The 25,348-nt window shown below is 48.6% G+C and overlaps 1 protein-coding gene across 1 annotated transcript in view; it reads left to right on the top strand.

Moving 5' to 3' along the window:
• NOS1 (nitric oxide synthase 1) overlaps positions 1 to 25,348 on the top strand; it is a 113,100-nt gene that overhangs the window by 24,028 nt on the left and 63,724 nt on the right. Inside the window, exon 2 of the mRNA XM_033136441.1 lies at positions 17,334 to 18,432. Coding sequence (XP_032992332.1) covers positions 17,693 to 18,432 — 740 coding nt within the window. The 5' untranslated portion in view covers positions 17,334 to 17,692. The remainder of the gene's footprint in view (positions 1 to 17,333; positions 18,433 to 25,348) is intronic.

The raw sequence follows: 25,348 nt of genomic DNA, 5'->3' as shown, positions 1-25,348 counted from the left end.
ACATCTTAATTGGGTTCCTTTTGTCTTGAGATCATTATATTAGGAACATTTAACAGTGAATTTCCTGGGAAACTGGCAAGCGGATGAATGCAGGTTTCTTTGGAATTAACACGCACACACCCGATTCCCCAGAAATAACATAATTTTTTTTTTTAAGCGGAAGTTTCTTCCGACAGCCTCGCCGCTTTGCCTCGACCCAACTTTGCCGCAACTGTTCAGTGCTTTATTAAACGAGGGCATGTTTCTTGTCTTCTGCCATGATTGGATTTCCAAAGCCATCTCTCAGGTGACATTTTTCTCATTTATTTCCCCCTCCCCCAGCCACCTCTGTTGTGCTTGCCAGCGAGAGATTTTGGTCAAAACTCGTGGCAAGTCACCTTCATTCTGCTTCGGAAAAAACGGGAAGCCTCCGACAGAGCTCCTCTTCAGCTCTGCAAATTGATCTCGATGAAACGTATATGGCTGGGCCTGGCTCTAACAAGAGAATTAATTTCACTTCGGAAGGGCTGGAATTGACTAGTATATGAAAAGTGTTGTGGGGTTTGTTTGTTTTGCCATTGGGCTTTCGCGAGCTGCCAACCTTCCCTGAGACTGAGTAAAGTGGAACTGGCAACTGCGTCATTAAAGTACATCGAAGCCCTTGGATTCTTAAAAGCTTGTTTCATTAATGCCGCACCGAGAAATTCTCCTGCATATTTTTTTTTATTAAAAAAACCCATCCTCCATCAATTGGTAAGAAAAGACATGGATCATAAAATCTAAGAGCTGAAAGGGTTCCCAGGGGTCACCCAACCCTCTGAAATGCAGGAATGCCTGCCCCCAGCCAGACCTGGGTGGGCTCAAACCAGCAGCCTTCTGACCCATTTGCAGTCACACTTTTCTAAGAGTGGGAGAGAATTTTGGTGACATTCCCAAGACATGGACTCCCCCCCCCCCAGCCTTTACTTTCAAGAGGGGAGAGAATTTGTATGAGCGTCTTTTTTATTACCTAAATCAGGAATAGTCAAGGCGGTGCCCTCCATATGTTGTTAGACTACAGCTCTTACTTTATTTTATTTTATATCTATATTATAAGCTTTCCTTTTGAAATGGAACTGGTATGGCAGTATGGCAGCACCTACACCTACATCTGAAGGCAGCCCTGTTTAGGGAAGTTTTTAATGTTTGATGTTTTAGCGCTTTGTTGTTGTTGTGGTTTGTTCTGTTGGGAGCCACCCAGAGTGGCTGGGAAAACCCAGCTAGATGGGTACGGTATAAATAAATTATTATTATTATTATTATTATTATTATTATTATTATTATTACTACTACTACTACTACTACTACACTTTGACATCAGGCAATCAGGGACGCGGGTGGCACTGTGGTGTAAACCACAGAGCCTAGGGCTTGCCAATCAGAAGGTCGGTGGTTTGAATCCCCACGATGGGGTGAGCTCCCGTTGCTCAGTCCCTGCTCCTGCCAACCTAGCAGTTTGAAAGCACATCAAAGTGCAAGTAGATAAATAGGTACCGCTCTGGCGGGAAGGTAAACGGCGTTTCCGTGCGCTGCTCGGGTTCTCCAGAAGCGGCTTAGTCATGCTGGTCACATGACCCAGAAGCTGTATGCCTGCTCCCTCAGCCAGTAAAGCGAGATGAGCGCTGCAACCCCAGAGTTGTTTGCGACTGGACCTAATGGTCAGGGGTCCCTTTACCTTTACCTTTACACTTTGGAACTCCCTGACTATTGACATCAGGCAGACTCCTTCAGTGTACTCTTTTTGGCACCTGCTAAAAACATTTTTCTTTAGGCAAGCCCCTCAGAGGCTGCCCAGTTGGGAACGCTGACCACGGGGTGTGCAACATTCCTCTCCCAGCCCTGCCTTGGCTAGCGAAAGGAGACAGCAAGTTCTACTGCAAAGCCCATCCGGCAAACCCAAAAGAATCCCCCGCCCTGTTCTGTTCATTAACCAAAATATATATTGGGCAAATTAATCAGGAGCCTTTCTCCGCTAATACATTTAGAGCGAAAAACTTGCATTTATTAATCTGTCACGTATGTGCGTATACACAAATTAATCAGGAGTTTCCTCTGCAGATACATCAAGAGCTAGAAACGTGCATAAATTAATCTGTTGCGTGTGTGCATATACACAAATTAATCTCTGCAAATCAGTTAACAACAATATTAACCGGGGGGGGGGGGAGCCTGCTTCAGAGGGTATGTTTTCTTGGCAGGTTTATTTAAATGTTCTGAAACCAGAAAATATTTTGCAAGTCACAAAAATGCGACGCTTTGGAAGCAGGTGAGTCCATTTGAATATGATAATGATGAAGATGATGAAGATGAATGCAGGTGAATCTTCTGTAGTCATTTGGAGCGGCAGAAGGGGGAAAGCTGGAGTGTTGGCAACAATAGGTATTCCTGACCCCTTAAAAGGTGGGACAGTCATGCAACTGAACCAGCCCAGCCATGGCCCATTCACCTGCCGTTTTATTTTCCAGTGATGGATAAGTAAAGCAGCAATGGGGGAGGGGGGAGGGAGAGAGAAATGACCAGGAACATTGGCCAGACCACTCTGCTACTATATATATGTAAAACTCTCTCCTGGTTTTTAAAGCAAAGCTGGCAGCGAGACAGATGGTTGTCAGTGACTCATCTCAGTGCTCCATTTTCAGATCCTGTGCACAGCCCAGCTGCGCAGATGCTATATTCCGTTCCTGTTTGCCAGATCCACTTGGTGTGTGTGTGTGTGTGTGTGTGTATGAAGATATCGAAATTAAACCGGCATAAATCCATCAGCCTCGGGGCCTCTTTGACTAGCGGCATAAATCCCGCGGAAACTGATTGAGCGAGACAATTGAGAGCGTCTTAAATCTGGCTCGTAAAAATGAATGCCATTAAACTAGGAAAGACGGATGGCGAAGGAGAGGCAATTGACTTTGAGCAGAGGGAGGTGGCAGCAGGCTGCTGTTGAGGGGATCCAGGTATGCGGATCCAGTGTTTCGTTCTGTACGGTTCTTGCGGGGGCTGTTCAGAATATATAGTATAAGCCCCTCTTTTGCAGATTTGTATATCTGCACATGCTGGCCACACGACCCGGAAAAGCCGTCTGTGGACAAACGCAGGCTCCTTCTGCCTGAAAGCGGAGATGAGCACTGCACCCCATAGTTGAATTTGACTGGACTTAACCGCCCAGGGCTCCTTTCCCTTTCCCAGAGCTGACTCTTAATGGTGTGTCCTGGTGGTTTTGCTCTGATTTTCCCTTTCAAAGATACCGGTACTTTCCCCCAGGCCAGGGCAGAGCCATAGCTGGGGGGGGGGCAATCCAGGTTTTTGCCCTGCGTGAAGCCTCCAGAGGGGTACCGTTGATGCTCCCTGCCTGTGTGTGTACACAAATGCTTGTGGGAGGGTGCCAAACAGGGTCTTTGACCTGGGTGAAATAAAGCCTAGTTTTGGCTTTTGTCAAGGATAGGGAACATCAGGAATGTGGCCCTCTTCGGCTCTCTGTCAGGCCCTTTGGAGTCCCCCCAGACACGCCCCCTCCTTGAGTGTTTATTTCATGGTTGGGATGAACCCTGATGTTGCCTTTTGCTTGCCTGGATGGGGGCTAGAGAGGGGTTTGTTTAGAAATTGGCCTGCCGTACAAAGGTAACAATTCAATGTGTTCCTCTGCCCCCTCTTGCCTCTTTCTGGCCCCACCTACCGCTCCCATGTGGGTCCCAGGTGGTTGCACGAGGAGATGCAATGTCTGGAGCAACAGGGCCACGGAATTGTGGACATCACTTTGTAGGGAAAGCCTCACATTTTGCAGTGCCCCACAAAGTAAGTAATTGATAACATGATACACAAAATGCTGCCAGGGCAGCGGCGGCCGGGGGGATAAACCCCTGCAAAACTTTGGCACAGGTTTGGAGAGGATCCCAGATTTTTACTGTTCATACTTAATGGGCCCATGAGATGTCAATCAGCCAGAGGTCTGGTTGAAGAGGAGTGTTTTTCAGCTGGCGCCTAAAGATATGTAATGAAGCCACTGCAGAAAAGGCCCCTTCTCGTGTTGCCACCCTCAAGACCTCTAGTGGAGAAGGCACCCGAATAAGGGCCTCACAGGATTATTGTAGATTCTGGGTCAGTTTGTATGGGGAGAGGCAGTCCTTGAGGTATTGCGGTCTTGAGCTGCTTAAGAATTTATAAGTCAAAACCAACACTTTGAATCGGGGCCCAGAAACTAATTGGTAGTCAGGCCAGTAGGACCAGGATTGGCGTAATAGGCTCAAACTGTCTTGCCCTGATGAGCAATCTGGCTGCCTACTTCTGCCCCAGCTGAAGTTTCTGAACCGACTTCAGAGGCAGCCCTACATCCCAACAACATCAAACACACCATCTCAGGACTATTTAATTGCTCATCTTCCAACATTGTGTATGCAATCAAATGCCAACAGTGCCCTTCAGCTCTCTATATTGGACAAACAGGCCAAACCCTACGCCAAAGGATAAATGGACATAAATCTGATATCAGGAATCACAAGACAGAGAAACCAGTAGGAGAACACTTCAATCTCCCAGGACATTCTATAAAAGATCTCAAAGTAGCTGTCTTAATACAAAGAAATTTCAGAAATAGACTGGAAAGAGAAGTGGCTGAATTGCAACTAATCACCAAACTTAAAACCATGGAGAAACCTGGTTTGAACAAAGACATTGGATTCTTATCTCATTATACATAACAAAGCTATCTTTAGCCATCTCACCCCTTGCCTTTCCCTGCAAGACTAATTGCAGCCTTTAGAGTCGTCAACAGGTTTTCCACACTTATCAGCCTATCACCCATTCCCACCACCCTTCTGAGTAATACCCCTCCCCACTCCCCCACTATATTTAAGGATCTGATGACTTCTGTTTCAGTGTATCTGAAGAAGTGTGCATGCACACGAAAGCTCATACCAGGAACAAACTCAGTTGGTCTCTAAGGTGCTACTAGAAAGAATTTTCGATTTTGTTTTGACTATGGCAGACCAACACGGCTACCCACCTGTAACTGGAACCATGCATTTAATGCACAGCTCCTTGCCCAATGAATCCTGGGAATGGTAGTTTACCCCACACAGAACTACAATTCCCAGCACCCTTACAAGCGACCGTTCCTAATATTTTTGGGGGAGGGCAGAAATATGTGCAGCCTGGGCATGGCATCTTCTCCCAAGCTCTGACAAGTTTCCATTCCCAGAGCATGAATCTCCCCGCCATTAAGGAAACTCTGGGCTATTTAATGAGCAATCTCTCAAACAAAGGAGAGGTTGCCAGATGCTATATTCCATTACTTCCCCTTCCCCACCCCCACCCCCTGCTAGTAGTTTATGCGACACTTGTCCAGCAGATCAGTCTCTCAGGCCTGGGAACAACCTGTTCAGCTGCGGTATGTGGAATCCAGTTGGTTGATTATGCCAAGGCAATGAATGGCCCGATTTTGAAAGTTCCCTTGCTGTGAACTTCAGAGACTCTCGCCTTCTGTCCTTGAGCGCCTTAGTTTTCTCTTCTCTAAAATGGCTCCATAATGTTAAAGGGGGTTCTGCACCACCAAACTCCGTCTGCCGTTATATAGCCCTCACCTTCTTGCTTGCTTGTATCCAGTCCAGGGGAGGCGGCCCTGGTTGCCAGCTTCCTTCTCTGTGGTCTCAGTGTATAATTTAACAGGGAGGCAGATAGGGGGCAAAACTAGAACTAGTTGAATCTGCCTGTAATTGACAAGGGCCAATGGGCACCACCCACGACTGCCCAGAATACCTTGATTCCATCATCTTTGTTGACTTTCTGTATATTTCGCTTTGCAGTACAGTGGTACCCCGGGTTACGTACGCGATCCGTTCCAGGTCGCGCCACGTAACACGAACGAACAAAAAAAGAAAAAGAAAAAACTCGGAAGTTCACGGTTTTTTGCGCCTTTGCGCATGCGCGAAGTGCGCAGAACACTTCTGTGCACCCGTGCTCTGTGGAGGACTTCCGGGTCACAGAGGTCCGTAACTCGAACGTACGCAACACGGAGCGTACGCAACACGAGGTATGACTGTATTGGCTTTGCAAGGTCCAGAAATATGACCATATCACTCTGGAGCAGGGATGTTGGAGAATTCTATCGAAATGGAAATTGCTGCAGGGTGCACGTTCAGCTGAGGTCAGGAACAGAAATGACGCAAGTGAATACGAGCGGTATTTGCTTTTATTGCTCTCCCCACCCCCACCCCCAGTTCGCAAAGGTTACATAAATATTTACATTGTTTTCTGCATAGCTTTCGGCGTTTCGCTTCCATTGAAATGCATTGATGTTAATTACACAATTGATGGTGCTAGCTTCAGTGGAAGCAGGTTTCAGAAGAAGCTGAAATGTAGTGGAAGAGAAGCGGTGCTGTTTGCAATGTACACAGCACAGAACGGAGATCACTGCCTGGAGCAAATTGACTTATCCTGTCTTGACTTGGGGATAATGTTTTTGTTCTAATGCTTGAACCTTGTTTTGTTCTGTAGTGTGCTGGGATCACCCTTTTTTTTTTTTTTTGCTAAGCAGTTGTCCTCGCAGTAGGTTTTGAATGGTTCCCATCCTCCAGCCTCTGACACCAGGCAGGGAAGGGGCGGCACAGATTTCTCTACAATTCTATGATTCTGTGTTTCCGTTGCAGAATGATCTAAGGCTGTGTATGCAACTCTTCTCCCTCTTTCCAATGCTTGGGTTGTGGGTGCCAATAATCTACAGTAGTGTTGATAATTCGGAAATGCAAATTCGGAATTGCAGAGTCCCTTCGTGATAGTCACAGCCACGCCCCCTCGCAGCCACACCCCTTCTAAGATAATTGTATAATCTTAGAAGGTTGCATAACCTGATAAACAACAACAATAATTACGGAGGTATCGCAACAATCAATGCAGATCTCCACATGTTGCCTTTCAGCTAGATCTGTTTTCCCTTTTTAACATAAATTGATTTCTTTATTGAGATTTTCTCAGGCAATTAAGGAATAGATACTAACAAACACAACGTACACAACAAATCTAGACTGTAGTACTTAGACTGAGTTCACTGTCAAGATCTACTCTATTCTGGGCACGTTCACGGGCAAATGATTTGGAGTGTTGTAATACGTTATTTCAAAGTGACTGAAGTTATGTTTTTCTTGAAGTTTCGTTGTGCCTAACAGCTTTCAGGCCATTCTCTCGACACTGAAGCACCTTGTTTTCAGTGTTCCTAAATGCTTAGCTGTAGAGTGTACAGAACAACTCCTTCTCTGTATTCTTCCTGTGTACCTTCTTAAGAATGACCCCAGGAGCCCATCCTCAGTAGCTGACTCATCTCCTTCCACACTGATTGGCTCTGATCAGCACCCAAGGTGCATGCATTCAGCTGGAGGCTGAGATAGTTGACCTTACAAGGTCTCTTTCCATATCTGTGATTCTGTCTAAATAAGCCACAGTGCTGTGATACCTTTTCTAGGGACAACCAAAATGTCATGAGCAAGCTTTTCAAAACTCATCAGGCAAGATGTTGAACAGGGAGGGGGAACCAGGGGTAGAGTAAGAAATGATGACTTAATTCCAAGCCTGCAGTTCTTAAGACTGAATCCAGGAGGCATCCTGCGATGCAGACCTAATTGGATTAATCTCGCTGCATGCGAGACGGATATTCAGCGAGACTTCAAGACAGCTAGGATAAAAAAGAAAAGCAATAACAATTGTCACTTGTACGCATTTCTGATTCCACCAGACAAAAGAAAAGGCAATGGCGATCGCTATTCGTACGCATTTCTGATTCCACCTGAGCAGAAAAACCACAAAACAATAATATCAGCAACCATACACATTCCAGATTCCACGCAGACACAATCAAAATCCTGTGCCACCTAGTGGCGAAATTAAATAATGACATTATCCACAGGAAGCCAAAGTGGGTGGAATTGCCAGGTACATTGTAGGCACGTACCATCACATTCCACAGGCTAACTCAGCGGCAGCAGGATTAGCACCACCATAAGAACATCAGAGGAGCCGGCTGGATCGGGCCAGTGGCCCATCTGGTCCAGCATCCTCTTCTCACAGTGGCCAACCAGATGCCTCTGGGAAACTTGGAAGCAGGAACCTGAACACAAGAACGTTCTCCACTCCTGCAGTTTCCATCAACTGGAAACATGGCTGCCCCCAACCGTGGAGGCGGAGCCTAGAAGAGTAGCCATGGATAGCCTTGTCCTCCATGAATTTGTCCAGTCTTCTTTTAAAGCCTGGGGTGGGCAGAATTCTGACAGTCACCTACGGGAAGGAGCTGTAGCCCGGTGGTTAGAGCATTTGCTTTACATACTGAAGCTCCAAGGTTCAATCCCCAATGGCCTCTCCAGTTAGGGCTGGGAGAGTCTTCCCACCTAAAATCCCAGAGAGTCACTGCCAGTCAGTGTAGGCACTAGACTAGACTAGGCAGCTTCCTGTGTTCCAAACTGACACATCAAGTTTTGCACTGCTCGGTCCTTGTTTTGCCTCCTGCTCCAGCCCCTTTTACAGTGTTGCAGCTCTTTCTGGAAGCTGTCGGCAGGTTTTTATGGGTGTGGGTGTATCTCCTGGCTGCTTCCTCTTTCATATGTAAATAGAGGCATCACCATCAAAGCAGTCAGATGGCTGTCTTTCTCTCTTTCAGGCTTCGCTTTTTGCATACTCTCAACCAACGCCAGGAAAAGTGTTCATGATATTGTTCTAACGCAGGCATGTCCAACAGGTAGATCGTGATCTACCAGTAGATCACTGGGTGTCAGTGGTAGATCATTAGTGGCTTCCTCCAAAGAAGCTAAAAACTTTGGCTCCCTTAAAAAAAGCTCAACATCTTTGCCCTGCACCCCTAAAATGACCTGAACCACCAAAAATATGACTTTCCTTCCTAAAAAAAGCTCAACATCGCTTTTCTCTTCCCTAAAGAAGCTCAACAACTTTTACGTGAACCCCCCAAAACAGGGCATTCCTTCCTAAAAAATGCTCAACAACTTTGACCTGAATCCCCAAAAAGGGGGTAGATCACTGCCAGTTTTTAACTCTGTGAGTAGATCGCAGTCTCTTGGAAGTTGGCCACCCCTGTTCTAACGGGTTATTCAGTTACGTCTTCCACATGCCGTCTAGCCAATGACCAGACCTGCCCCAGCTGAGGAAAGTCCCGCTTGCCCCAAACCACTGAAAACAAGCAGTTCAGTTGGCAGAGCATGCTGGAATGGTCCCTGGCTGTTTCCATCCCTGGCACCTCCAGGTGAGGGTGGGAGAGACCCTTGTCTGAAACCCTGATGAGCTGCTGTGACAGTAGAGGTGACTAGCAGCCATTGATAGCCTTATTCCCCATGGTTTTGTCTAATCCCTCTTTTATAGTTACAGGTAGGTAGCCGTGTTGGTCTGCCATAGTCAAAACAAAATAAAAAATAAAAAAAATATTCCTTCCAGTAGCACCTTAGAGACCAACTAAGTTTGTTCTTGGTATGAGCTTTCGTGTGCATGCACACTTCTTCAGATACTTTTATAACCACACAAGGATGTTACTGCCTCCTGCAGGAGTGAGTTCCATACTTTAACTATGCACTGCAGGAATAACTTTCTTTTGTCTGTCCTGAATCTTCCAACACTCAGTTTCGCTGCATGGTCCTGGGTTCTGTGAGGGGGCTTCAGAACTTCCCTCTATTCACTTTCTCCATCATGCCTAGGGGAAGGGTGAACGGATCTAAGACTCACCTTTGGAAACTGGGCAACGCTTTCCTGAAACAATGTTAAGGGGAGATGGAATATTTCAAGGTAACGTGGGATTTTGTTCTGCTTTTGCAAAGCATCTATTTTGTGCCAGCTCTTTTACCTTGAAGATGTGGTTTTCTTTCTTCTTTCTAAAATAATGCAATAAATTAGTACTTAGCCAAACTAGTAATTAATTTAACTCTTGGCATTAGCATCCAGCAGCTGGCAAAGCAGACTGGTTTTTGGGGGGTTTTTTTTAATGCACCTAAGGCTACGTTCCTGTAACTTGACCTGACATGGTTGGCAAAGTCAGGGTTAGCTCTCTGTTTCTGAATGGCACAATTCAACCACAGTTGTGAAAGCTATTTATTGGAACTCAGGTGTTTGCATGTTGCTGTTGTTTTTCAGTAATGAGATTCTCGTATTATGGCAGAAGGAGAGGAGAAAGAAAACTCCCATCTGCTTTCTCCAACTTGCTTATAATTTCACGACTGTGGACATTGTGCCCTTATCCAGTATCAAAAATTAACCTCTAGTTTTTGTGCCTTATGTAAATTCTTAATTCCATTGTTTTCCCCTTGATGCATTCACATGGGGGGGGGGGTTGTCACAGCTGGTCTTGACCCAGCTTAACACACACTGAGAGGCTTGCAGGCAATGTATTTTTCTGTATGCGGACCGCCACATACTATAATAAATGCGACTTAACTTCAAGTAAGGCAGGAAACAAACTGCCCCCTACAGAAAGAGGAGGAACTCACATCTGGAAAGGGTGGTGTTTTCTGCCTCTTCAAGAGAGTGGAGCTAGACAACACCCACCTGAGGGCACCCTAGTGCCCCCTCAGGACCACTGTTCTGGTGGGTACCAATGGTACTAATAATAATAATAATAGAATCATAGAGTTGGAAGGGACCCATGAGGGTCATCTGGCCCCACTCTCCTGCAATGAAGTACCTTCCAGTACTTCTAAAAGTTCTTCGTGTGGCACATACCATATTTTTCGCTCCATAAGGCACACTTTTTCCCTCCTAAAAAGTAAGGGGAAATGTCTGTGCGTCTTATGGAGCAAATGCATGGTCCCTGAAGCCGAATTGCCTACGGGCTAAAAGCAGATCGAGCTCTTTTTACAAAGAAAGAAGGGGGTGTTGAAAGGAAGCTGCTGAACAGCTGTTGAGCAAGTGATTGGGAGAGAGATAAGGCTCCCTTTCCACCCCTGCCCCCTTGCCCAGGCCTCCATTGTTGAATGCAGAGAGAGGCTGTTTGTTTCCCCAGCGACATGTGACTGGCTGATTAGATTATCTGTCTGGAAGCTGTAGAAATGGCTGTAGGACTAGAAGCTGCAGAACTGTGAGTTGAACCCCATAAAAACGGGTCTTTTCCTCTTTGAAAAAGAAGCTGCACCACTTTCAGCTGATCCTCAAAAAAACAACAACAGGGCTTTTCCCTTTGCAAAAGAAGCTGCACCACTTTGAGCTGATCCTCAAAAAAAAAACCAGGGCTTTCCCCTCTTTCCTCCTCTAAAAACTAGGTGCGTCTTATGGAGCGAAAAATACGGTCGTTAAACTATGGAACTTGCTTCCATTGGAGGCAGTGATGGCCACCAACCTGAATGGTCACTATCCCTGAATTGTCTATCAAAAGTGTCACTCTTGTGGTTTATCACCACAACAGCTACTCACTTTGGTCTTTAGTAAAGCAAACAGTCTTAATTTGTCAGCGCCTAAATGATATCGAGCGTCAGAACAACTTGGCCACAATAAAGGAAATTTTGCCCATGGTATGACTGTTTTCCACCTTCCCATTTTGACTCTCTGGCACCCTATCTGCATAACCTAGCGAATCTAAAATATAGACGCTCTTTTACTCTTGCAAGATTGAATGTACTGCCCTCGGCTGTACTTGAGGGACGATTCCAACAGATCCCACATGAAAAACGCTTATGTCCCTGTGGAGATGGCAGTACCGAAACGGTGGCGCATGCCCTTCTGGCTTGCACTCTTTATAAAGACTCAAGGAATGAGATTATCACCCCTCTTTCATTGTCCATTCTGGGTCACCCAACCACTGCCACAGTATCCTTTCTCTTGGCAGATCGAAATGAGCAGGTGACAGCAAAGGTTGCAAGGTTTTTAGCTGGGGCAATCAGAATAGGATCCACTATTTGACTATTGAGTCAAACCCCTATATTTTATTTTATATATTTTATATAATTGACTTTTTATTTCTTTGTATATCATATTGTTGTTTTATTGCTATGGTCGATGGTTGACGCAAATAAAGACTCATTCATTCATTCACCCTCAAACAGGACCTGAGCACAAGAACCCTCTCCCCTCCTGTGGTCTTCAGCAACTGGTATTCAGAAGCATTTCTGACTGCGAAGGCAGAGCTGAACCATCATGGATAGTAGCCATTGATAGCCTTGTCTACTATGACAGGGGTCCACAAACTAAGGCCCGGGGGCCAGATGCGGCACAATCACCTTCTAAATCCGGCCCGCGGGCGGTCCGGGAATCAGGGTGTTTTTACATGAGTAGAATGTGTCCTTTTATTTAAAATGCATCTCTGGGCTATTTGTGGGGCCTGCCTGGTGTTTTTACACAAGTAGAATATGTGTTTTTATTTAAAATGCATCTCCGGGTTATTTGTGGGGCATAGGAATTCGTTCATTCCCCCCCCCCCAAAAAAAATATAGTCTGGCCCCCCACAAGGTCTGAGGGACAGTGGACCGGCCCCCTGCTGAAAAAGTTTGCTGACCCCTGTTCTATGAATTTGCCCATTCCTCTTTTAAAGTCATCTAGGTGGCTTTCTGCGAGTTTAACTATGCACTGCATGAAGAAAGTTCTTTCGTTTATCTGCCCTGAATCTTCCAATATTCAGCTTCAGTGTACATCCGCTAGTTCCAGCACTGTGGGAGAGTCTCAATGACGTCCCTTCTCTTTCTTGAGGTCCTTGAGGATAGAACCTAATACAGTTGTACCTTGGAGGTCAAACGGAATCTATTCCAGAAGTCCATTCGACTTCCAAAACCAAAGCTCCTGCAGCCAATCAGAAGCTGCGGAAGCCCCGTCGGACGTTCGGCTTCCAAGAATAGTTCATAAACTGGAACACTCACTTCTGGGTTTGCAGCGTTCGGGAGCCAAAATGTTCAAGAACTAAGCTGTTCGAAAACCGACGGTACGACCCGTGGAGGATTCTTGTTGCTGTACTAGTCGTGCAAGTGTCTTGGTAAGACAAAAATGGTCTTAACTGACCACTTAAGTGTCCTAATCAGCATCCCAAAAGAATGAGTCAGGTTCCAAGAGCTACCACTAAGTGATGGGGGCCTCCAGGTTAATGGTGGGCCTTTCCTCCATCCTCCCTCACCTGGTAGGAGAACAAAAGCCATTGGGGTGCAGGTGAGCTGAGCTGCAAGCAGGCTGGAAGATGGAGGCACAGAGACCTGCTTGCTCTGTGCTGGATCCAAAACTGTGCTGAATGAAAAAGCAAGATCTGTTGGGGTATTAATGCCGTGAGCCTCTCCATGTTATGCTCAGGTTGTACTTATGCGTAAATGAAACCATATGTCCTAAAGGCAACATAGTCCCTGCTGACCTTTATTCCAAGGAAAATGAACCTGGAACCCATGGAGCTTCCTGCTGCTTGGAGATTAGGGTGGTTTGTGATGATATGAATTTGGGAGCGGGGGGGGGGGCGGACAGACGGACGGACGGACTCATCTCTGGAAGTGGGACATTAGTACTGTTCCAATGATTGACAGAAAATGTACAAAGCTGGGAAGCTGGATCATTCTGTGCCCTCGATGGCAGTGAGAGCTGTTCCTTGGGGCTCTGCCCTGGGAGATTTATTTATTTATTTATTTATTTTTATTTTGCTGGCCTGCAAAAGCTTGTGAGGCTCTGATCTCCCTCCTGACATCTCCGCGGAAGGAGGGAGCGAGGGGGGAATTTATTGGCAATCTGACATGTGATGGTTTCTAATGGGGTTGCGTGTCTGGCAAAACAACCTAATGACCGCGGTGTTGACAAGCAGGCTTCTTGATTTGCGGCTGCCTCCCCTCCTGGTCTCCCGCCCCCTTGCGGGCTTCCTTTTTAAGATGGAGCCACTGGTGGCTGATACCTGCCAGCCCATTAACAGCAGCCCCTGTCAAGGCTGGAAGGCAGGAGGGGAAGGCCAAGGGACTCGGAGGCAGGGGAGCTGTTTCGGGGGGGGGGATATCTTGTGACAAATTGGTATACCTCCCTCGTGATAGGTAACGGTGGGGGAGAGACAGGACTGAGTTTGCAAGGGAAATGTAGCCCAGAGGAGAAAAGTAGGCATAAGCAAGAAAACAAGGAGAACTTGGGAAGCTGGCTTACCTTGAGTCAGTCTGGTCCCCCTGCTGTCCTCCTCTATCCTTCCCTGGTCACCTTCACTTGGGCTCCCTCCCTCCCTCTTGTCTGATTAGTTAGTTAACATCTGGGAACTGCTGTGTTAAGTGCTAAATATCCTTGCTGTCTAACTAGTGCTGATAGCAGGGTTTCCCACCTCGACCGGTCAACTGACAGTCCTCCGAGTTCCTGCGCTCTTTTAGAGAGATGCAGCTCTTCTAAGTTGCTCCCCGTTTCCAGTGGCGTAGCAAGGTGGGGGCGTTAGGTGCTCTCCGCCCCTGGTTCCACCCTGGAGGGGGCGACACTCTGGGCACCTCCCCCGCGACACCCAAGCTGAGCCCGGCCACCCGGCACCCCGTCTGTGCTGCTGCTCGCGCCTGGCAGCCTTGCGAGTTGCCGCCCGGACGGACTGCGCATGTCTGCACTTGCGCAGTCCATCTGTGCTGCCAGGTGCGAGTGGCAGGCAGCCCATCCGTGCAGTGGATGCTTGCACAGCAACCCGCAAGGCTGCCGGGCGCAAGCAGCAGCACGGATGGGCTGCCGCCGCACGGACGGGCTGCCGCCGCACATCCATATGGTGGCTGCTCGTGCCCAGCAGCCCAGATGGACTGTGCTCCGTAGTGCATGCGGCGTGATGTCACAATGCATGCATGCTACCGGGGGGTGCCCACGCATTTGCCGCTCCGGGCGGCCAAGCGGCTCGCTACGCCACTGCCCGTTTCCCTGAGTGGGGACACGTCCCAGAGGCGCCTCCTTTGCTTACCCATGCCCTCCAAGTGTCCCAATTTTCCAGGGACAGTCCCAGAATTAACAGAAGCCGTCCCAGTTCTGTTTTGATCCTGGAATCCCCCGGTTTTCATTTTCCCTCCCCTCCTCTTCTCGGAGAACAATTAAAAGTGGTAGAGAGATCAGACCGCCCGCACTCCTGTCCTTTTTCAGCAACAGGAACATTTGCTCTCTCTCTCTCTCTGTGTAGGTGCAAAAACCGAGTCCTGTTTATACTGAAAATTGAATACCTGCACCAAATGAAGGAAACAGTGAAACTGGCATACAAAGCGCTTCCTATAGTTTTCAAGGAAAATATAACTGATCCACTTTAAATTCTTAAATTGCATCACTTCAGCAGCCAGCCATTTTTAAGGAAATCCATGGAATGTTTGTTCCTTTGTTGTAAATGGAGCCTGGAGGGCCTGCTTACACCAAGCCCATTCATTCCCCACCCCTCAGTTCAAAACATGAGTGAAGATTGAACCCATTCCATAGGTGGAAAGGCTGAGGCTGAGAGTACTCTTCCACTTTGGTCACCTGATAGTGCAGGGATGGATGCGGGAACTGAACTCCTTCCACAAAGAGATGCAGATTTGCGTTTCCCCATCTTTTTCTCTCTTTCACCCAGAGCTGTGAAAAGAGCTTTTGAGCCTCTTCTCTTCTCTGCTAAATGTCATGACAAATCCAATTCTGCAAATCTGCAGAATTTGACAACTTCAATGGCTTTGCCCGTCCGCCCACTTTCGAGGCTTCTCCCTCCACCCCCCCACCCCCCCAAAAAATCCCTTTTTTATTATTTATAATGAGCTGGCAGAATCAATGAAATCGGTGACAGCTGCAAAGATGTTACACTTCATTGTTTCTGTTGTCATTCACTTTGGCGGGATCTTTAGAAGAGAAGGATCAGAGAAGAGGATTGACTCCCAGGAAGCATCAAAAGGCGCGGGTGGGGGGAGAATTGTAAATCCACCTGCTCCTAAGCTCACCACACACAGCTCAGAGCCCCGCCCCACCCTGAAGTTCGGAACTACGTCATCTACCAGCCCCAGCAGGGGAGAACCTTGGGGTCTTAAATTTCAGCCTGTTTCCCTGTAGCTTCACTTTTCGCAGTGAGGGAACTGCCTGAAGGCCCTCGGAGCTGGACCTCAGTGTCCGGGCTGAACGATGGGGGTGGAGATGCTCCTTCAGGCACGGGCATCGTGAGGGGGGGGCTGTGGGGGCAGTCCGCCCCGGGTTCCAGAGGAGGGGGGTGACACTTGGGCCAGCCCCGCCCCGCAGGCGGGCCCCGAGCAAGCCGCAGAGCAAAGCCACTCCGCCCCACAGCCCATCCAGGGTCCGCCCGCCGGTGCCACTATGGGGCTGCCCCGTGCGATCGGCGGCTCGTGGGGCTGCCCCATCTGTGCTGCTTTAAAACAGCAGTGCCAGGAAAGCCCCAGGAGCTGGCGCTCACTCGGTAGGTCGCTGCTGGCGCAGCAGCGCCGGCAGGATGGACAGTCTGTCCTGACGCATGCGTCGTGACGTCAGGATGCATGCATCAGGACACCCAGGGGGTGCCTCCGCACGGCAACGCCGCCCCAGGCACCCAAGGGGCTCCCTGCGCCTCTGCCTTCAGGTATACTGGGCCAAGGCCATTTAGGGCTTTAAAGGTCAGCACTGACACTTTGAATTGTGCTTGGAAACATACCTGGAGCCAATGTAGGTCTTTCAGGACCGGTTTTTCTATGGTCCTGGCGGCCAAGTCCCCAGTTGAGCTGCTGCATTCTGCATTGGTTGTAGCCCCACATAGAGAGCCTTGCAGTAGTCCAAGCGGGAGATAACCACATCTGAAGCTTGCAGATATTTAAACAGAGCCAATGCTTTGTTCTCACTAGCATGATACCTTTATTTTTTAAACACACACACACACACAGCTTTATTGCCGTCCATAGACCCAAAAATACACAATACAGTCAAATCTCATGTACAACATAATAAATACCAACAGTTATTATGGCGTAAGATTGGCCTTGCTAGCCAACAGAGGAGCTTTAGCCTGTACATACCGATTTCTGATTTTTACAGCCTCGGAGACGAATTACAGCCAGTGTAATAGCATCAACCTTATCCCCAAGGACAGTGGTGCCCAAACTTGGCCCTCCAGCTGGTTTTTTTGGACTACAACTCCCATCATCCCTAGCTAACAGGACCAGTGGTCAGGGATGATGGGAATTGTAGTCCCAAAACAGCTGGAGGGCCAAGTTTGGCCACCACTGCTCAGTGAGAACCTTGACATGGGAAGAGTCAGCAGTTTCAGGTTGTTCTGTTAATATTGGGTTGATTAGATGCCATCTGGCCTGTTTATACAGACTGCAGTGTAATAAAATGTGTTTCATACATTCAACATCCTGAGAACGTGGGCACGGCCCATCTTGGTATGGGACACCAGCCAATCTTCCCTTATTTTCTTTTCTTTCCCTCCTCCCTTTCCTGCTTTGTAGGTAAGGAAGATGTAAAGCGGACTTCCAACCCAAGTCCCCAGAAGTGTGTTCAGCAAGCCCCATATTTTCAGCCGGGCAACGCCAGGCTCTGTTCACACGTTCCACAGAGGTCTGCTCGCTTCATTGTATTCCAAGGCTGGGGGACCCGGTGCTACATCAGAACTGACATCCAGCAACTGATGTCTTGCAGAGGCGTTCTGGTCTTTCGAGGTCTGGAGAATCTGGAACCTCCAGGTGAATAGAGGAACCGCCTTCCCTTCCCCTCTCCCCCCAGAGGCTGCAAGCCAGCCAGCCAAGACAGGGCCTGCGTGCACCGCCAGCTCTCTGTCTCCCCATTCAGAGAAGACCCGAGGACTACAATGGAAGAGAATGTGTTCAGTGTACAGCAGATTCAGCCCAATGTCATTTCCGTGAAACTCTTCAAGCGCAAGGTTGGGGGTCTCGGGTTCCTGGTGAAGGAGCGTGTCAGCAAGCCGCCGGTGATCATCTCCGACCTGATCCGAGGAGGGGCGGCTGAGCAAAGTGGCCTTATCCAGACAGGGGACATCATCCTCGCCGTGAATGGGCGCCCCCTGGTGGACATGAACTATGACACCGCTCTGGAGGTCCTGAGGAGCATTGCCTCCGAAACCCACGTCGTCCTCATCTTGAGAGGCCCAGAGGGCTTCACCACTCACCTGGAGACGACCTTCACCGGGGACGGGACGCCCAAGACCGTCCGAGTCACCAGGCCCCTGTGCGCCACCTCCCCCTCCGTGGTTGACCTCCCGGCCGGCCTCGGGATCCACACCAAAGATCCACGGCAAGGAGGTGACCATACCATGGGGGGCTCTGTCAGCTCTCGGTGCTCCCGGGAGAACGGGCAGGGGGATGAGACCCTGGTGCACGTCAACGGGGTGATCACCGGGTCCGTCCCCAAGGACTCTCTGAAAGGGAGCGGGGACGTTTCTGACCGTTGCCTCAACGGCAGCGTCGAGAACAGTGAACTGTTGAAAGAGATCGAGCCGGTCTTGGACCTCCTGAAGAGCAACAGCAAGGAGCTCAACGGAGATGCGCAGCCCAGGATGGTCACAAGAGACGCAGAGGTCCAGGTGGATGGGTAGGTCCCTTGGCTGTGCACGTTTGGTGGTGTGATATGTAGAGAGCCATTGTGGTGTAATGGTTAGAGTGGTGGGCTTAGGGCCTGGGAGACCAGGGTTTGAATCCCTGCTCAGCCATGAAGCTCACTGGGTGACCTTGGAGATCTCCCAGCTTAACAACCTACCTCACAGGGTTGTTGTGGTGATGAAATAGGGAGGAGGAGAACCATGTACACCGCACCTTGAGCTCCTTGGAAGAAAAGGTGGTATGTAAATGTAATAAATAAATGCATCTGTAGGACTTGGTTCCTCAGAAACAAGCAATGAGAGCAGAAATGATAAGGACTATCAAACATTTTATTCATTTTTTAAAATTAATTTTTATAAGTGTGTGTGTGTGTGTGTGTGTGCATGTGTGTACACACACACAAACACAACACAAATCTGGCCTTTCTTCCAAGGATGTCAAGTTTACTTTCCCCTCCATTTTATCTTCACAACAACCCTGTGAGGTAGGGCACTTTTAGGGTAAGTGACAGTAAGTTGCCAAATTTGCTTCATGGCAGAGTTGGGATTTGAACTCTGGTCTCCCTGAGTTGATTTTTTAATATATATGTATAGGGAAAGCTGTTTTGTAATTTATGGATTTAAGCTTAGTTTTATCGGAATTAATCATTTCCCTTCTTATTCTTATATCCCGCCCTACGTCCGGTTTGGAGCTCAGGGCAAATAGATAAATGACGATCCGAAACAGCACTTTTTCAAGAAAAATTGTTACTGCCGATATAGGTATATTTTTACCAAACGGCTTTGAAGTTTTTCAATCTGAAATGTGGGGTGCTAATATGGCCAATAAATAAAACTTCCTGCTGCCAAAGATCAGCAGAGGCGCTTCAGGGGCAGGGCCCCTCCGGACCGGGCGGGGGGTGAGGTGGGGTGGATTTTTGCTGGTGTAATGTGCAACATGCCATTGCCCTAACAATAGTGCGCTGGATTTATACGGGGCTGTCCAAGCATCACTCTGCCTCATTGGTACATTACTCAGGTTATGTCCCATGACTGCAAGGCAGAGTATACTGGAGGGGATGCAACCAGACTGGTACAACATTCAACACCTGGTGGTTCTGCTGTGTCAGGGACCGGACTGAGGAGCAGAGGCGTAGCAAGCCCAGTTGGTACCCGGTGCGGATTTTTTTTGTCACCGCCACTTTGCCGGGATGCTGGCAAAGCTGCGCCCTCTTGGGTGCCATGGCTCCTGTCCATCCCCCTCCCTCCCCCCGCCTCACTGTAAAGCGGCAAAGCGGGAGCTGCTTAGAGCGAGCCAGGGTGGGAGGGAGGCTGGGAGGGGGCTCCCCAGCTTGCCGTAAGTGGCTGCCGCTTTACAGCGAGCCAGGGAGGAAGGGAGGCTGGGAGGAGCGGGATCCTCTGCTCGTGGCTGCAGCCACAAACAAGAGGATCCTCTACATGTGGCTGCGGCAGAGCAATGGCTGCTCGTGCCGCTGTGGTGGGGTGCTGCCTTATCACCCCGGAGAGGTGCCACCGGGAGCGCACCGCCCGCCCGCCCCCCCCCCCTTGCGACGCCACTGCTGAGGAGGAATGGTGGGGACCGCTGCCCCCTCCTCCTGAACCTTCCCAAAAAGAGGAAGGCATTCTTGATTTGCAGTGGTTGTTTGAGGAAGGCCACAGCTCAGAGACAGGTGAACAGAAGAGTTGGGAGGTGATGGGAGAAGAGAGAAGAGGGAGACAGAGACAGATCAGCCAGCTGACACGTGATCACTGGGAAGCATTCCCAATCCCCCTTCTCCCGGAACCCGGCGTGCATTGAAAGTGCAAGAGCAAAAGACTCATAGGTGATTAACCCCTGGCGGCCACCGTAAAAGGAATCGGCGTTGCTAGGAAGGGAGGGGGGAGCAGCCCAGTTGCAGCAACGTCATTATTAGGGCGGCTGCACCCTCCATATCTCTCCGTGAATCTTGAATAAATACCTTGGTGAGAATGCCTAGTTTTTCCATTTCCGGCATCCAGTCGTGAGGGAGGGTGACCGGATTCCCAAGTCTGACTTGTTGCAATGTTGCATGGTTCAGGAATGGTGGGTCCAAGTGTTTCAGGAGACTACACTAATAATAGTATAACAGTAGTAATGATAATGATGATAATGATAATAATAATGCCCCTCCCATCTGGCTAGGTTGCCCCAGCCACTCTGGGCAGCTTCCAGCACATAAGGAAAACATAATAAAATGTCAAACATTATAAACTTCCCGATACATGTCTGCCTTCAGATGTCTTCTAAAGGTTGTGTAGTTCTTTGTCTCCTTGACATCTGACAGGAGGGCGTTCCACAGGAAGGGTGCCACTACCAACCTGGTGGAAAAGATTACCTGTCCTGACCCTGCTTCTCTCAATATTTGCAGAAAACTCGAACGTACAAAGACCTGGACTTGGCAGCTGCTGCCTGGTTAGAGGTAGCCAGCCCATCGCTAGAAGGACTCCACATAGATCTCATTGCGGGGACGGTGGTCCCAAGTCTGGTCTCTTGCACTAGCTGAGAGTGAGGGGCGAAAGCAGGAGGGACAAGTTTGTAGTCTGTGAGACCCCTTCTTGTGCTTTGTGCTTTTCCATAAATGCTTTTGGTTAGATTTGTTTCTGAGACGCCTGCCCAGCTAAGCAGCCATTGCTAAATGCATGCATTTAGTATGTTTGTTAATTTTCCCTGCTAACACGCAGCAATTTGTTGGGCACTGTGTTATGGTTATGTTAAAGCTCTTTTGCATACTTATCACGGGCATAGCCAGGATTTCTGTTGTGTGTGGGTGGGGGGGGGGGAGAACAGGACAACCACCTATCACCATCCTCTGTCTGGCTCTGTCTAGCAGATACGGAACGGCATTTCTCAACTACGGTTGTTTTAAATTGCTTTCTTTTGACCCCCAAGCGCTCAGAAAAATCTGTCAGAATCTTCAGATGTTTGAAAACTAAGAAGTTAAATAATAAAAAAGAACACCAGGGAGTCCCTTTCATGCAGTTAACAGCATATTTTGCAAAATTACAATGAGCACACCCTTTTCAACTTATTTTTTTAAAAATCAAAACAAAAACAAGTTTTCTTGGATTTGCTGAAAACCTTTCATGACATCATCAGAGTGACCTCAGCGAGCATTTCGAATTTAAATATTCCGATTATTTTGACTTTTAGTTATTTTTTTTAATTGATCTGATGGGGGGTCAGTTGCCCCCCTGCTCCCCTGGCTACACCCATTATACTTATGTATTGTATGATGTTGTGATGTCATGGATTTATTATATAAATATATAAGGTGGGTAAGGAGCCCTGCAGGATCAGGCCAAAGACCCATTGAGTCCAGCATCCTGTTCTCACAGTGGCCAACCAGATGCCCAAATGGGGAAACCTGCAAGCAGGATCTACTTTATAGCTTGAATCCCAGTAAACTGACCTGGGATAGCTCAGGTGGTAGAGCACAAGACTCTTAATCTCAGGGTTGTGCATTTGCGCCTCACATTGGGCAAAAGATTCCTACATTGCAGGGGGTTGGACTAGATGACCCTCGTGGTCCCTTCCAACTCTACAATTCTATGAAACTTTCAAGATGCCCCTCTGGCTCCTCCTGCATAATAGTTGCAGGACCGTGCTCCTGAATAGCTACACCTTCTGCTTTGCATCTTCCTTTTCTCTGCAGCACTCTATATTTTCTTTGCTGAAGCAAGAAAGGGGTCTGTAGTTCAGGGATAGTGACTTCCCTCTGTTTGCTGGCTCTCTCTTTAAAAACAAAACAAAAAAACTGTCATCAAAGCAACCATCAGCAAATGGTGCCAGTTAATTAATGCTTGCAGCCCTAGTTTTATGGAATTAAAACTAAGTCATCACTTTGACATACCTGAGTATTCACTGAATTCATTCATTCATGGTTTTTTAAATATTTGCCCCCAACTTGTTAAGATTGTCTCAGATGCCTGTCTCAGAAAACCCCCACTAAAAAGCTGTCAGGTTTGGCTTCTTGTCATCTTCCTTCCCCTCACGCCCCCCTCCCACCTTTCATTGTCGTCTTTTCTCCATAACTGAACGACAAGAAGGAAGTGATCAAAGCTGCTAGGATCGTAATCCCTTCCACACTTCATTCTGGATGAGCGAAGCCACTGAGACTGGATCGAAAGTCCTGATAATTGACTGTGGGCGTTGCTCTCATTCTGCACCCAGAGCCATCTTTCCAATAGGGCTTAGTGGTGCGTTGTGCCAGGGCGCCGGCCTCTCAGGGGGCACCCCAGTGAGTGGGGGAGCTGTGCAGTTTTGCCGACGGCCTCCCCTTTCCCTGCATGCCCAGGGAGGAGAGCGATCCCCACAGAGGCTTAGGATGGAAGCTGTGCCCCACCAACTATATGGCTGGCGGGCGTGCAGCTTCCTTCCCAAGCCTCTGCGGGGATTGCTCTTCCACAGCGGCATGGGGGAGAGTTGCGACCCCCCCCCCTGATGGCTGGCACTACGCAGCTTGGGGGGCCACTATCTGGGGTAATTTGGGGGCACTGGGCGGATATTTGCACCCCAGCGCCGCATCTGCTAAAGATTGGGAAGGGGTGAGCGACTTAGAGGGGTGATCCTACCCAACAGGCCATCAGAAACCAAATATTCAGCTAGGTATGGCCAGGGCTGCGCATAACGGGTAGCTCAGTCGGTAGATCTTGAGACTCCTAATCTCAGACTCCTGGGTTCGAACCCTACGTTCCTGCATTCTAGGGGTTTGGACTACCAGATGATCCTCAGGGTCCCGACCGACCGTACAGTTCTATGATTCTATGTGCTTTAAAAATACAGAAGCGTTACAGCTCTGCACCACAGTAAACCCAGATTTGGCGACAGAGGAAAGCCGCTATCTATGATATGTATAGATTCTGCAAATGTGCAAATCGTTGCTTGCTTTTTGCATAAGGTATCCTGCAGGGTTTGTGGCATTGCACCCAGCAGTTTGCACCATTTCTTGTCGAAACAGAAACTTTTACAAGGTCCTGAAAAAGAAAGGGGGGGAGGCTGTGAATAGGGGTTCAGTGGTTAAACCATCTGCATTGCATGCAGCGTTTCCCAAGTTTGATCCCAGCTGGCATTTCTAGGTTGGGCTGGGAGGGACTCCTGTATGAAACCCTGGAAAGTTGCTGCCAGCCAGTGTAGACAGTGCTGAGTTAGATGGACCAGCCTTTTTCCACTAATGAACTCAAGGTGACGTGCCTGGTTCTCCCCTCCCCATTTCATCCTCACAACAACCCTGTGAAGTAGGCTAGGCTGAGAGACAATGACTGGCCTCCAAGGTCACTCACTCTGTGAGAGTCCCATGGCACTGTGGGGATTTGAACCTTGGTCTCCCAGTTCCTAGTCTGACCATCTAACCCCATGGTTCCCAATGCGGGGCACACGCCCCACGGGGGGGGGGCAATTTGATTTTTAAGGGGGGCAATTTGGAAGCTTGTTGAGACCAAGTTAATGGCCTTATAGGTTCCCCCCCACGTGAATAGTTCACTTTTTGAATAATGAGAATTTTATGTCCCATGGGGTGGGATCAGATTTTAGAGATGTTTAGGTGGGTCATGGCCAATAAAAGGTTGGGAACCACTAGTGTAACCACTCTGCCACACTGGCTCTCTCCTGTGGGACAGAATTATGACCACATCCCCCAAGGATGGAGCCTTGTGAGCAAAGACTCCATCTTCATCATTTAGGTAGCCTACCCCCTACTCTCTCTGTAGATAGAAGAAGAAGAAGAGAAGAGTTTGGATTTGATATCCCGCTTTATCACTACCCGAAGGAGTCTCAAAGCGGCTCACATTCTCCTTTCCCTTCCTCCCCCACAACAAACACTCTGTGAGGTGAGTGGGGCTGAGAGACTTCAGAGAAGTGTGACTAGCCCAAGGTCACCCAGCAGCTGCATGTGGAGGAGCGGAGACGCGAACCCGGTTCACCAGATTATGAGTCTACCGCTCTTAACCACTACACCACACTGGCTCTGTGGGGTGGGATCCTGATGGGAAAAGACCCTCCTGTTAGCAGCTAGCTGCCATCCAGGGTGCAAATTCAGATGCCCCCTAGACGGCATGTGAGATGCTAAGGAAAGACTTCTTCCCCACCCAGGAGAGGTTGGATCTTTCATCTTTCATGGATGCTTTAGCTGAGATTCCTGCATTGCAAGGGGGTTGGACTAGAGGACCCTTGGGATCCCCTCCAGCTCTATGATTCTGTGATTCTATGATAGGCATTGAGAGGAATTCTATCTCCTCCCAGCTCCTGGGTAAAAATAGAGCATGGCTCATTCAGTGCCCAGTAACCTTGTTCTATTTTCCCCCCTTGCCTAAAGATGGCTGTCACGTCGTATATCCAGCTCCCAACAATGCCATCTAGATAGACTTCTGCGGCGAACTCCTTACAACCATCCAGAAGCATTTATTTACATATAGGAAGGGACATTGCTTGGCAGCAGAACCCAGGCATTGCACAGAGGAGATCCCGGGTTCAACCGCTGGCATCTCCCCAGGTAGGAAGAGCAATCAAGCTGCAAGCTTCCTTTAAGAGCAGTATGGTTTCCCCAGAGGCTATGGGGTGGCCAGTGGAGGCTAGGCCATTTGGGCAAACTGGAGCATTGCCCCACTGACTTCAACCTGCCCTCAGCCAAATCCCACCCTGCCTGCCAACTTCCTTACAACTAGTCCAAGGGATGGCACTTCCTGGCAGCTTTCTCTTGCTTAGTCTCAGTTGTTCTTTTGCAGAACACAGCAGAAGGGAGGATGGGGACAAAACTAGAATTTGTTGCCTCTGCCTCTCATTGCTTAGCTGTCAAGTTTTGGATTTGAAAATAAGGGATCAGCAGTCTCACCTATCCCGGGGACAGTCACATGTCAGTGGTGGGCGGAGCCAGAAGCAAAAGTGGGCGGAGCAGC

The sequence above is a fragment of the Lacerta agilis genome, chromosome 17 (genome assembly GCF_009819535.1).
Source record: "Lacerta agilis isolate rLacAgi1 chromosome 17, rLacAgi1.pri, whole genome shotgun sequence".
In the NCBI taxonomy this organism is placed as follows: domain Eukaryota; kingdom Metazoa; phylum Chordata; class Lepidosauria; order Squamata; family Lacertidae; genus Lacerta; species Lacerta agilis.
Note: the sequence above shows the minus strand (reverse complement) of the source record. Positions and strands in the feature narration are given on the sequence as shown.